Below are 12914 nucleotides of genomic sequence, written 5' to 3' on the forward strand. Positions count from 1 at the left end.
TCTCCTCCTCCTTGGAGACGAAAAACTCAAAAGATTTGTGGGGAATCCTGCAGGTCTCCCAGGATACACCATAGTTCACACTAACAATGTGTTGCTGGAGGCAACCAAGCCTGAACAAACAAATCAGTCTGGGGGAGGAGAAGTGGTGGGTTCATGAAAGCAAAGCCTCCAGGAAAGCCCCCCTTGCTTCTTTTATGTAAACTTTCCCACCCAGATCCTAATTCTGGCTGGCTGGAAGGCCTGCTGCAGAGGAGGTGCAGTGACTGTCCCGCTGGTGAGCCAGCTGCCCGTGCTGGAGGCGCTCTGCAGTGGCTGCCGTGACAAATGCACCAACACCCTCCAGCTGCCTGCCCTGCCCGGGGCACCATGTGTCCGTGCTGGCATGTGCTCCTTTTCCTCCACAGTCCCTCCTGAAGACTCATGCCTATCACCAAGCATACAAATGCACGTGTAACAGAGGCAGGACACAGCAAGCACATACAGACTATCAGTCTGAATATAGTGCAAGGGTACTTGCCTGATGCACTGGCACAAACAGAAATAAGATCCTGGGATGTATCAAGGAGGCAATTCCTGAAGATGGGAAAACTAATATCTTGATATCAGGCTGAGGAGGAGAATGGAGAACCAGAATACTAAAGAGCTTGTCTCATTCAGTTTAGCAAATGAACACAAAGAGAGAGATAATTACCCTGTATAAATATATTAAAGTGCTTACACTGGAGAGGGCAAAAAGCTATTTGAAGACAATATTGGCACAGGAACACATGGATAGGAAATGGTCATGAATACATATACATCAGGGTCCTGGGAGAAAGATTTAATTTCTATTATCTTAAATGAATCATATTTAAAGCTCTCTGAAATGTCTTCATGTAAAAATACAGCAGCTTCAATAAACTGCTGACTAAAGTCTCCACTAAAAAAAGAAATAATTTCTATAAAGTCTGGGCTTGAAAACAATGAGTTACAGGACATATGTTGGCAGGATCTCTAATCTTTTAGACACTAAATTAAATGGCTGGATTTGGAGAGGAGCATACTGAGCTGAAGCTGTTTGAAAATTTTGTTCAACTGTAACAAGAATAGCTGGGACATGAGAATCTTGGAAACAGTTTTAGGTGCAAAACCCAGATCTGGACTTCAAAGAAAGTACTGAGCACTCTTAATAGTTTTAAAAAATTGAGTCCTAAGTGATTAGTTCAAATCAGCATCCGTGAAATATACTGCAGTACCACAAGGGTACTGACAAGTAAATTGGACTGGAATCCATGTGACAAAACCCAGAATCACAATTCTCATTCTTGCTAACCAAGATAAGAATGAAGAAATAGCATGAAGTCTCCTCTTCTTCTCATGTAATATGCACAATCATAATCCAAATACCAGTTTACACAAGCAGAGGATTTTGGTCTCATCTGTCAAACATGAGGACAATTAAAACCAAATTGCTTCTAATAACAGATGAACATGATTATTAAGATTCATGTCATATCTGTGCTCCAGTATTATATGGTTTGGTCAAGGCTAGATGAGGTAAAAACCAGAGATATTGAAGTAAAGACACAAACCAGCTATTTCCCTAGACTACTGTCATCCAACTCTGCTAATTTCTGCCTTGAAAGAACAGAAAGTGTTACATTTTTCCCCTAACAGTGAGGGTGAATAAAAGAAAAAAGGATGCAGAAGTCCTGATTAAAATGGACATTTATTACAAGTATCTAAGTGGGCACAAGAAAATAAGTTGTCAACATAGAAGCTGAAGATTTTACTTAAATTTTTCTGTTCACTATTCCTGTTTTTGGCAAATCTGCTTTCCATTTTATCCCACACTGTTCTTTGAGAAGATGACTCTATAACTGATGCCCATAGGTGTTCATCAGTTTTCCAATTCCTGTGATGCATAGTCCAGTGATCCCCCAAGCCTTTCTTAGGTTTCAGATGATAACACAGCAAGAGAGAAACAAGCAAATCCATGCATCTGGGTATTGTGAAATTTTTCATTCTTACTTGCTCTCTGCTAGTGCCAGCTTTTTCACTGGCTGTTTTACTCTGCCAGGTCCATTCAGCCCCTTCATAATCAGACAGGAAATTCCACACAGAACTGGGATCTCTAATCAAGATCACACACAATGATTTACAACTCTCTCTAATTGGTACTACTGCTGAAGCCTTGCTTGCTTCTCTGCCATGTAGAATCAAAGGTGGAAAATGCCAGTTCTCAGGTGGGTGACCTCTCCCTGTGGTGAATCCTGCTGTGGCTCAGGAGCTGCAGAACTGTGTTGACTGGAGTGCAGCCAGTGCTGTAGGACACTGGCTGTGGTGCTGAGCAGCACAAAGCTGGGACAGTGCTTCTCCAGAGCTGCTCTATGGCTACGGTGCCATTCCTGCCTCCTGTCAGCAGGACAGCAGCATGCTGCCAGGAACAGAATGCAACAGGTGAGAGGATGTCACTGAACTGTGCCACTGAGGTTTTCCACTTTGAAAGTGCTGGATGTGGGGAGATTTCTTGATGTTCTTCTCTCCCAGCAGCTTTAAGCTTGGAAGGCACTTAGCATCCTGCAGAATCCAAGCTGTTCCTCTGTGAACACAGCAATCACAGATAACTGCTGCACTTAAGCATTCTATCTCCAATTAAGCCTTACAATGAAATGTCCTGTCCAGCTGCAAAATCTCCTGCTGAACTCCTCAGGCTTATCATATCAGCATGCAGCTTTCTGCATTAGAGACCAACTGGGGCCAATGTAAACACTGTGGCTGAGGAATCACAGCCTTACAAACACAAATAAAGGGCTTTGTACCACCTAGTCTGCCTCACTGGCCTGAGACAAACTGCAAAGCATCTATTCACATTTGTTTTCTTGGGATAGTGCCTATAGATCAGGCAGATCAGAAGGTCAGTCCTGTGACTTGCCCCAGACTTCTCTGCTGTCCTTTCAGCTGACCTGACTATGTAAAAACATTGGTGAATAGGTGTGAAAAGAGTGAACTTCATCAAGAATACAATGAAGGCTCAGCATTTAGCTCTTCTATAATAAAGATAACCTTGCTACAAAGCCACAGTAACTGTACCTTGCACTTTCTAATAGCCATGAGAAGAAAACTCAGCACCTGAACTAGAAGATGCTCATTTAGCTGTTTGCAGCACAGGGCCAGTGACATGCATGACATCAGAACTGATTCTGTGCTAGCAAGCAGACAAGAAAATATTCAATTAAACAGAAAAATTATTATATTTCTATATATATAATATATATAATATTTAAAAATTAATTATATATATATGTAAAGTTTTTAATTATAATATTTCTGAGCAATACTGAAAATTAAACTCAGTTCTTTCATGCCGTCACTTTCTCCTCTCACACTTTGCCTCCTCCTTGTCTCAGACTTGTTTTTCTTAGAATGTGGAGGAGCAGGGAAAGCCTAGTTAATTCATGGGGGTAAGCACAATAAAACTCAGCCTAGCAGGCATTAGTAGAAGCAGACACTTCTGAGCTTTCTTCTAACTCCTTTCTTACTATAAGAGCAATGTTAAATCCTGTCCTCCTGATAGTTCTCATTGTTCCTGAAGAAAAAGCAAGAATCTGATAGTCCTACAGCAGTATCAACCAGTCTTCTTTGTGAGGCAAGGTAACAGAGAAGATAAATAATCAGTGTTATTTTCTGGGGCATAGTGGAGGCAGATATTGGATCTTTTGAAGTTAGCAGACTACATTTAGCCCCATAAGAGCTGGCAGAGCTGAGCTCAGTGACACCTCAGCTTGCTGTAAGTGTTATCACTAGGACAGTCCTTTTTGAAAAAGAAGTTTTGAAGGGATGGAAATGGCTGATCAGGGACCAACTTTGCTGCAGCTGATGTAAATTAGAAAGATATTATGCAAATATTTGCTCAGGACATGGTAATATTATAGAATGGCTTGGGTTGGAAGCAACCTCACAAATAATCTTGTTTCAACCATGCTGCCATGAGCAGGGACACCTTCCACTAGACCAGCTTGCTCCAAGCCCCATCCAGCCTGGCCCTGAACATTCCAGGGATGGGGCATCCACAACTTCTCTGGGCAATCTCTTCCAGTTCCTCATCATACTCACAGTAAAGAATTTCTTCCATGTTGCCAGCTCATGTTGAGCTTTTCATCCACCAAAACCCCCACATCCTTTTCCTCAGGGCTGTTCTCACTGCATTCTCTGCACAGCCTGCAGTTATGCTGGGTATTTCAAACTGTAGGGTTTGGTGCAGACATGACCAGGGGAGGTTCTTTGGCCTGAGACATGCAGGAGGCCAGACTGGACAATAATAATGACAGCACAGTTCTCCTTTCTGGCTTCAAAGCCTATGAATCAGATGACTGCACACCAACATTATTTTGTAATTCTCTCTACTGAATAGATACAAACAAACATTTGTTTACTGTTGCACCTACTCTTTCCTCATTCTAACACTTTCCCCTTCCTCCTGGCAGATTTTCTGTACCTTCCTTCCTGCCACAAGGATGCACTGAGACAGTGACTCTGGTCCACTGCTTTTACCTGCAGCCTTGATCAAAGAGCAAGATGGTCAGTCCTTATGGCAAAAGCTATTTCTACTTCACCTAGGTCCAGCTGCACAACCAAGCTGCAGGCTTCCCCACTGCAGAACAGGAATGAGGATTGAACACTAGGGCAGAGGTCATTGGGATACTGCAGCCAAGAAGCCTTGAAGATGAGCTAATTCTCAGTACACAGGTGTTTCTTGGGATCACAACACTTCTCCTGCTGTGAATTATCTAGACTTAGCTTCCCAGACCTGTCCCCCTAATTTATTACTCTTCAAGAAACCAAAAATGCATGAGAAAAATCTAGGATGACAACTAGGATATAAAACTCCTGAATTGCTAGTTGGCATTGACATGAAAAATAAAAAACAACCTGCCTCTGGTGATGAATCTAGCCCTTACAGGTTGGAGTTGTTTAAGAATATAGTTTAGGTGCTATTTGTTCATGGTACTCTGGAGTCCCCTCCTCCTTGAAGCAAGGGTTGGATGTTCCTCTCTGCAGCCTCTCCAGCTGGCTTTGGCAGGCTCTCATGTACAAGGTTTTCATGTGTCTGGGACTGGGACACCAGCACAAGCTGGTTACACAGCATAACTGAAATGCAGTTCTGGATGGAGGGTGGTAATCATCAGCATATATTATTTTCCCCCTTGCCATGGTAATTAACAGGGAATAGTTTCAGAGCTTCTAGCCAGCTCATGGCATTCAGTGCAACCACATTGCACAGCTATATAATCTGTTCAAAGTTGCTTGTTTGGAACTCACAGAACACCATTCTTGCAATCATTATATCGGGATTCAGTATCTAGCTGGCTACAGTTACAGAAGAAATGTAACAAGAACTCCAGCAGAAAAGCATTAGGAAACAGTTTCAAAAGTTATTATTTGCCCTCTATTACCTTCAAGAGATAGATGGAGCTGAGCGTGTCAGAATTGCCATTTTAAAGTTTTGGAACAGAAGCAGCAGAACCCTATTAAACAAAGTGTTTTACTTTGAAAATAACAACATTCTCAGAATTAGTTCCTTGTGCTATTTATGAACAGTCTGGATTTTGATAAGTTAGGGGTCTACATGCAACCTTCTACCTCCAAACATGCAGATGTTCTCAGAAAATAATAACACAGCAATTTCCTCAGTATCCCAGTAACCCCAGAGATACAAGAAAGTGCCAAAGAGAACAACTGGTCAGCAAATTGAACCGTTAACATCAAACATGGCATAGCTGCAGCTTTGTTAAGATACAAATCACAACAGAAACAGCACAACTAGCAATGATGCATCTAAAATTGTTATGAGGAAACATATGTCTACACACAGACATACACACATAGCTTTATTACATAATACAGAGAGATTCTATTAAGTTTATAATAGAAAATAGTTTATGAGCTATGTAAATATATATATCTTCTTTATTATATATATACTGACCATATATAATTATTTCTATTTTGTATACAAAATAATTTTAATTATATAGATAAAATTATTTTAAAGAAAAATAGTGAAATGCAGAAACCTAAATCAAGCTCAAGTGAGGTATTTGGGCACAACCTCGGAACAGATCCATAACCACAGCTACAAAAAGGCCTCTCCCTTGCTCCTCTGTCTCGCAGATATTTGGCCTTTTTCAAAAGCTGAGACAGGCATCTGCTACAGAAGGAACAAATACTTGTATTGTATCAGTAACAGAGATGTCCTGTGTTACTTATCTTGCAGGGCACAGCACAAAGGCCAAAAGTTCCCATTTCTTTTCACGCTCATTGATCCAAGATGAGCGACACGGCGAGCCATGGTAAGAACTCTGAGGCAAGGGCACTTCAGCAGCACCAAACAGCTTCACTCACACTGTGGAACTCCAGCTGTTGCAAAGTGCTTACTGTTATAACCACACAAACATGCCCATGTTAAATGGACAGTCTGCTATCACCTAGCCCACATTTATTGGCGAGCTGATGCAGCTAGAGTCCCTTGTGCTGACAAAGATGAGGACAATAGAAAAGGCTTCTTGGTGCCAGAGTTCAAACAAGCATAGGCAATGAAGTGCAGCACCTTTTAGCTGCACTTTAATAGAAAAAGCAAATCTTTTTTAGCTCTGCTCATGCAACAATACCTTCACCACTGTGAACACTTTTACAGGACATCAGTCTGCTTATCCCAACTCCTTCTGCAGTCCCCTGTAGCAAGGGTAAACTTTCAGGTTGCATCATTCAAGTCCCTCTCATCTTCCTCAGGTATCTTCCTAGGCCATATCTTGCATAAAAACATGCATTTTATAAGCTCAAGCCCATAGGTTTTACACTCAAATTTTGTGTCAGTTGTGAGAAAGTTAATTCCCAGCTGACTTTATCTGCTTAGAGCCTACCATCCCTGGACATCAAGAAGCACATTTCTATGGCTGGGACTTGTCTCTGTGTATGCCTGCAGTCAGACCTACCTCAGGCTTTAATCTGTTCCCACACAAAATCCTGTGCCCTGAGCTACCACAGACAGTTGATGTTTAAGCATTTTGCTTGCAGGATAAATTCAAGACAAGTGGTGAAATTATGGAACAGAGTATCCTTTTATCCTGTCCAAGCAATAAAAATTCACCATAGCTAAAATAGTTATTTTACTTAGCATCTGACCACGAGTAGAATTTTTCATGCTATTCTCATGACTTGGTTTTTCTCACTTGAAAAGTATTAAACCCAGATTGCTTTACAGACCTGATTCTTTGCCATTACTAAGTAGATCAAACATTGATTTATTATTTTCATAGGGCTTTTAGAAGTGAAATTAGTCTGATTTTATTTCCTCTCCAGCAAGCTTGACCTTGGACTCCTAGCTAACAGTCAAGGTGATTTCATCATTACACAAAGCATGAGGATTCTTCTCTTTGCCTTCATGGCAAAATATATGCCATTTCATTGCCTTGATGGAGCCTTCAAACTTCACTACAGACAAAGGCAACCAGCCCTTTGAGGGGAGAAATGCAAATCAAATGCTTGAATCAAGTCAGGTCTAAAGAACTGAATTTCTGGAGAGGAACAGAGAGGATGGAGAGAAGAAAATGATCATACATTTTTTGTCCACTTTTGCACTGCTATGGTGGGATGATGGTGGACTGAACAACAGAAAAGCAGCCAGAACTGTACAACAATTCAATGGCTGCTAGGTCCTCAGCTTCCCCACTTCCTGATGCCAGCAGCCACCTGGGGAAGTGGATTGTGAGGCATCCCAGGAAGAGGACAAACAGCACTTTGTTCATGCTGCCCTTTTGCAAACTCTACACCTAGTGACAGGATGACTCTGTGTATTTCACACTTCAAGTTCCAGTAGCACTAAGGTACTGGAAATGTAAGTGTATCTTATGTTTTATGTATCTTATGCTTATGATTAGTGTATCTTATTTTTTAACTAATAGCACAGCCTTGCTTATATTATCCCCATTTTTACTTGTAAAAAATTTTAGGTGACTGGAGTGAGTTTTTGTACTCATCTTACTAATGAAATTGTCAGTTTGTGACTGACTGAGGAAGATGTAGTAAGAAAGTTGCACACAAAGCTTTTGCTGAAGTATCAGCTTTACTTTGGGCCATGTATAGGATATAATCTCACATGTGTGACAGGCATATAGAGCAGCTCTTTTGCCTTTGACTTGCCTGTATAATGTGAAGTTACATATGGACTGGGCATCTCTCATTCCCTTTGCTCAGATGGAGACAGCCCCAGTGACAGCAGCCTATACCAAATCAACAAAATAGCAATATCCAGCACATACTCCAGCTTGCCTATTCTACCTTTCTACCAAAAAGTGATTCTCAGAGGTACAGAGAAGCAGAGTATTTCAAAATAAAAATGGTCCCACAGATTTGTGGTAACTTCATTATTTGAAAAAAGAGACAACTCTACTTATCCAAAGTAACTACTACTTCTCCACAAATCCTTTGTTTAAAGTACTGAGCCAGCACCTACCATGTTGCTGTTTATAAACTTGCCTAGAAGCCTAACCCAGCTTCACTGAACCACCAAATAATACTCTCTGCAGGTGATGCACACACATGTTTCTTATGGAAGGGACACATGACCTCAGCAAGGCTTAGCCCATTCTCACAAAGCAGATCTTATTTCCCACATATTTTTACATTCACCACCTGAGAGAAAACACATTAAATATCTCCCAGGTCTGAGCTATCATGACACCAGGGAATCACTTTTCATCACCAAACTGGGTAGTTACTGACCTTCCTCAGCTTGGCTTGAACAGCTTCCAACACAGCACAGGTGTTTCCTCCTGGAACTGTGTATATTTTTCTGTGTCCTGACTTGTCAGCTTTTTTATGCATTGTGAAAGTCAGCTTTGTCATTCAGGAGCTCCCATTCTCCATGACATGACTGGCACCACTGTGCTTTATTTCTCCTGCTTCAGATTACCCACAGTACAACTGAGGAGCAAAAAGCTACCAATGCCATTAGCACATTTTTCCACAATCAGGATTGTGTCTGAATAGAGCCCTACAATGTCAGATATAAGATCCTTAAATGGTTAAAATCTGAACCATCTTATGTCATGTCTTACACTCTCTCTGCATTTACTGTTCAGGAACAGTGCAAAACACCATGCAAAGAATGCCTCCAGCAAACTGGATCTGTGTCTTGGCACTCACTGAAACAGAGAGGAGCAAGCTGAATACACTGTTGAGAAAATTTGTGCATGGAAATTTAGGAAAGGCATCCAGTCTCTCCCACAACATACTAGTTCCTAGATAAGCTTAACTTGATATGGCTTGTGAAAACCAAAAAGTTTTGCTCCAAGTCTATCAACAGGTACATAGCTACATTTGGGTCTAACTTCAGGAGCTGCATGTCTGTGCAATGTAAAATCCAAGTGTGATTTTTTTGGAATTTGAGTAGAACAAAATGTTGGTCTGCCTAATCCTTGAGACTGTTCTGCTTTGGATCCATTCCCTGTGGCTCAGTTCTGAACAGTGAGTTTGAGTAGCATCAAAAAGATTGAGATGGAAGCTTGAAGGCTTCCTTCTTACCAGCTGAATCTGCTGCAGATGTTCTACCACTGGTCAAGTCCTCAGTATGAAGTGACTGCAGATCTGTGTAGGAGGGAGCAATGCTTGGGCTGCTGGTGTCCTCTGAGTTGGTTGTCCAGCTGCTCTCTGAGGCACGGGCTTGCCTCTCAGAAGAGTTGGAAGAGGGGGAAGTCCAGCTGGGTGCTTTTGATGCAGACACTGGTTACAGAAAACAGGTATTGCTTAGAAACATGCAGGGCAATCTACCCAAAGACCACAACTAGATCAGTGTGCTGGTGCTCTGTAAATACAAATTCCAACATCTACAGCAACACAGTTATTTTATAACACATGCAGAGCAACTTAGCTATTGCCTGGCACTGTTACCCTCCAGCACTACTCAGCTGTCTGCATTAATATGTACTGCAGGCAGCCATATGCTTTCCTGTTGCTCAAGAGAGAAGATGTGACTTTTCAGAACAAGATTTCATGTTTCTGACACGGCTGACAAGACCTGAATATGTTTGTTGTGCAACACAGTGGAGTTTTTACAGAACCACAGATTTTTTTAAAGTGGTTTTATCAAGCATTCCCTATCTGTGACACCCACTCAAATGCAGTCATCATCTCAGGAATGCTCTGCATGGAGGGGGAGTATAAAAAAACCTGAAATTGACCTGTTGATGCGCACTAGGAATGGCTTTGGTTTCTGAACATGCAGAATGTAGAGTCTCAACCTGAATATACTACTTAACATTTATGCTCAGTGTAGACCAAAAATCCTGTTCTACTCATTTGCCAGATTTGCATGTCAAAAAGTTCAGTCCTGCCTAACCATCACCTAGAGTTTACAACACAACCACACACATCCACTGCTATGAGTTTGTATTGTCTACTCTTCATATTGCATACTCTTTGCCCACAACATCACTTGAATGCTAGGAACAATGGGTGACTCGAGTAAGGAAATAATGTTAATAAAAAAGAAAGTTATGGTTAAAAAGCCTTACTGAACTAAGGAAAAGTGTACAGGGAGAGACTAGTTCTAATTTAATTTCTGCTTAATAACTGTTTTCTAAATTAGTACATGTATATTAAGCTGTTAAACCAACAAAGATCTTGATGCTCCTCAAATCTCACAGTTACTGAACAGCTACTGACACACAGATTCTCTTCTCAGTATGCAATAAACAAACAAGCCTTACTAGGTTGACAGATACCTTGGAAAAAAACAACAAATTAATGTTAGAGAAGATTTATCTCTTCATCCAAGTTAGGTGATGGGACACTTCCTCATTATGGAAACCTTGTGTGCATAGACAGAATATCCAAACAGTGCTCTCTGCCTTGCCTCTTGAGAAGTGTGGATTTATTCTGTATATCTGCACTGACAGCCTCAGGTAAGCAGGCAGTGGTATTTTGATATACAGCTGTGAACCTACTGCCACTGAATGGCTTCTGAGCAGTCATCCCTGAGGATGAGGAGCTGAAAGTCAGATCTGTCTCCTTATTGCACAAGTTGACAGCTGCTGTGTCAGACACACAACCAAAGCCCACCCCTCCTCCCTCCAGTAACTGCACACTGTGTTGTGCCTGTAGAGAAAGGATGATGAATGTATGATTATAATCTGTCAGTCCCTCTCTCAGTCCTTTTGTTAAACATGGCATGAGGCACCTGAAAAGCCAGCCTGAAAACTTCAGCTGAAATTGCTTTGACAGACAGAGCCCTTTATTGGGCACAGAGGACAAACTGAAAAGCTGAGCTCTGTACATGAAGCACTAACAGGAGCCAAGTTTTTTTTTTTTTTTTTTACAGTGTTCTTCATATCCCAGAAACAGTGGAATTATTTTATAAAAAAAAAATCTTTGATTCTCAGTTTGTTTGTTTTTTTTAAGTCAGTCACAACAATATGAAAAAACAGGCTAATTTAGAAACATGTAAGATATAATAACTCAAATACTGTCAACTAGTTTCGTGCTTTCCAAATCTAATTTTTATCTAAGAAGGCAATTGACTGGACTGATGTTGCACAATGCTCCTATACAAAGGAAAATTAATTTTATTCCAGGAAAATTGGGCCATCTTGAAAGAACAAAATTGTTTGCTTTTTTCCTAAAACCTTTCCTTCAACATGCATTTTACTTTTCTTGATATGCTTATTCTTAAAACAATTAATTGGCTTTTAATATGCAGATTTACCTTGAAGCATTCATTCCTCTTTGGTGTTTTGAGGACCTGTTCCTTGATCCCTACACAGTACTACAATAAACCATGCTAGCATAATTTCCTTTCTTATTACATAGGACTTCAGATTTTTCTGATTTTAGCACAGCATCACAGTTTCTAGTGACAGGTGTAGTTTCCAGCTGCTGATCTTGTGTTGCAAATTCTTCCTACTTTCAGAGAGAGCAGCACAAAGTAGTTAAGCTCAGATATGCTGCTGGACAGTCTCCCAAAGGACATGGTAAGAGTCCAAGTAATTTGAGCCATTTAAAACCAGACAAAGCTCTTGGGAAGAAGTGGGCATGGCTGAGTGGGATGGATGATGTAACAGATCTTGCCTTAGTCTAATTATGGTGACTAAGAATACCTCATTGAATTGAAGAGTGCAACTAACACTGAAAGAATGAGAGACTGTGAGCTGAAGGCCCATTGTGTGACAAATGCAAATGTTTTGTCACCTGCTGGCTGTGATCATTTACAGATTGTGTAGCATTTGTGATAAGAACATTTGGGTCAGCCTAAAAATCTCATTTTTAATTTGGCAGTAACAGTTTCACTAGGCTGATAATAATCATAACATAAATCAAATTTCTTCTTTTCCCAGCAAAAGGAAAACAGAAAAGGGTACACCACAATACATCATTTCTGTGACTAAATATTTCTATGGCCTCTCTCAAGAGTTTTTGCTTCTTGAGAAGAAATCCACATGATTTGGCAGCTGTTAGTTAACTATACACAAATCCCAAATGCAGAAATATTTTGAAACAAACATTTTGCTTAGCATTTACTCTGCCTGAACCTGGTAGAAGCGTTTACAGGAACATCCTAAATAAAGATAGTTTTCACAGTGAGGCTTACTGTGGGTGCTTTTCATTTCTGTACCTCAGATTTTGACCTCTTTTTTCATCTTCCAAACTCTTTGCTTGTATGTTTAGTCCTGGTTCTTGCCATCAATCCCCCGACCTCTGCTTCCCCAATAACATCTTCACTTTTCCCAGAATGAGGGTCCAGCATTAGCCTTGGTTTTCTTTAAAATGTACTTCCTATAGGAAAACCACTACATTCTAGCTGTCTTTAAATTGCTTTTTTTTTTTTTTTAAGTAATTTTCTGAGCACTTTGGGACAAATACTTGCTTTTGGGGGAGCC

At 40.7% G+C, this 12914-nt stretch overlaps 1 protein-coding gene across 5 annotated transcripts in view; it reads right to left on the bottom strand.

The window, feature by feature from the left end:
* The window catches only part of STON2 (stonin 2), a 70872-nt gene that overhangs the window by 38115 nt on the left and 19843 nt on the right, over positions 1-12914 (bottom strand). For all 5 annotated transcript variants that reach the window (XM_056491983.1, XM_056491985.1, XM_056491987.1 and 2 more), the window contains exon 4: positions 9565-9762. In XM_056491983.1, coding sequence (XP_056347958.1) covers positions 9565-9762 — 198 coding nt within the window. The remainder of the gene's footprint in view (positions 1-9564; positions 9763-12914) is intronic.

The sequence above is a fragment of the Oenanthe melanoleuca genome, chromosome 5, assembly GCF_029582105.1.
Source record: "Oenanthe melanoleuca isolate GR-GAL-2019-014 chromosome 5, OMel1.0, whole genome shotgun sequence".
Lineage (NCBI taxonomy): Eukaryota > Metazoa > Chordata > Aves > Passeriformes > Muscicapidae > Oenanthe > Oenanthe melanoleuca.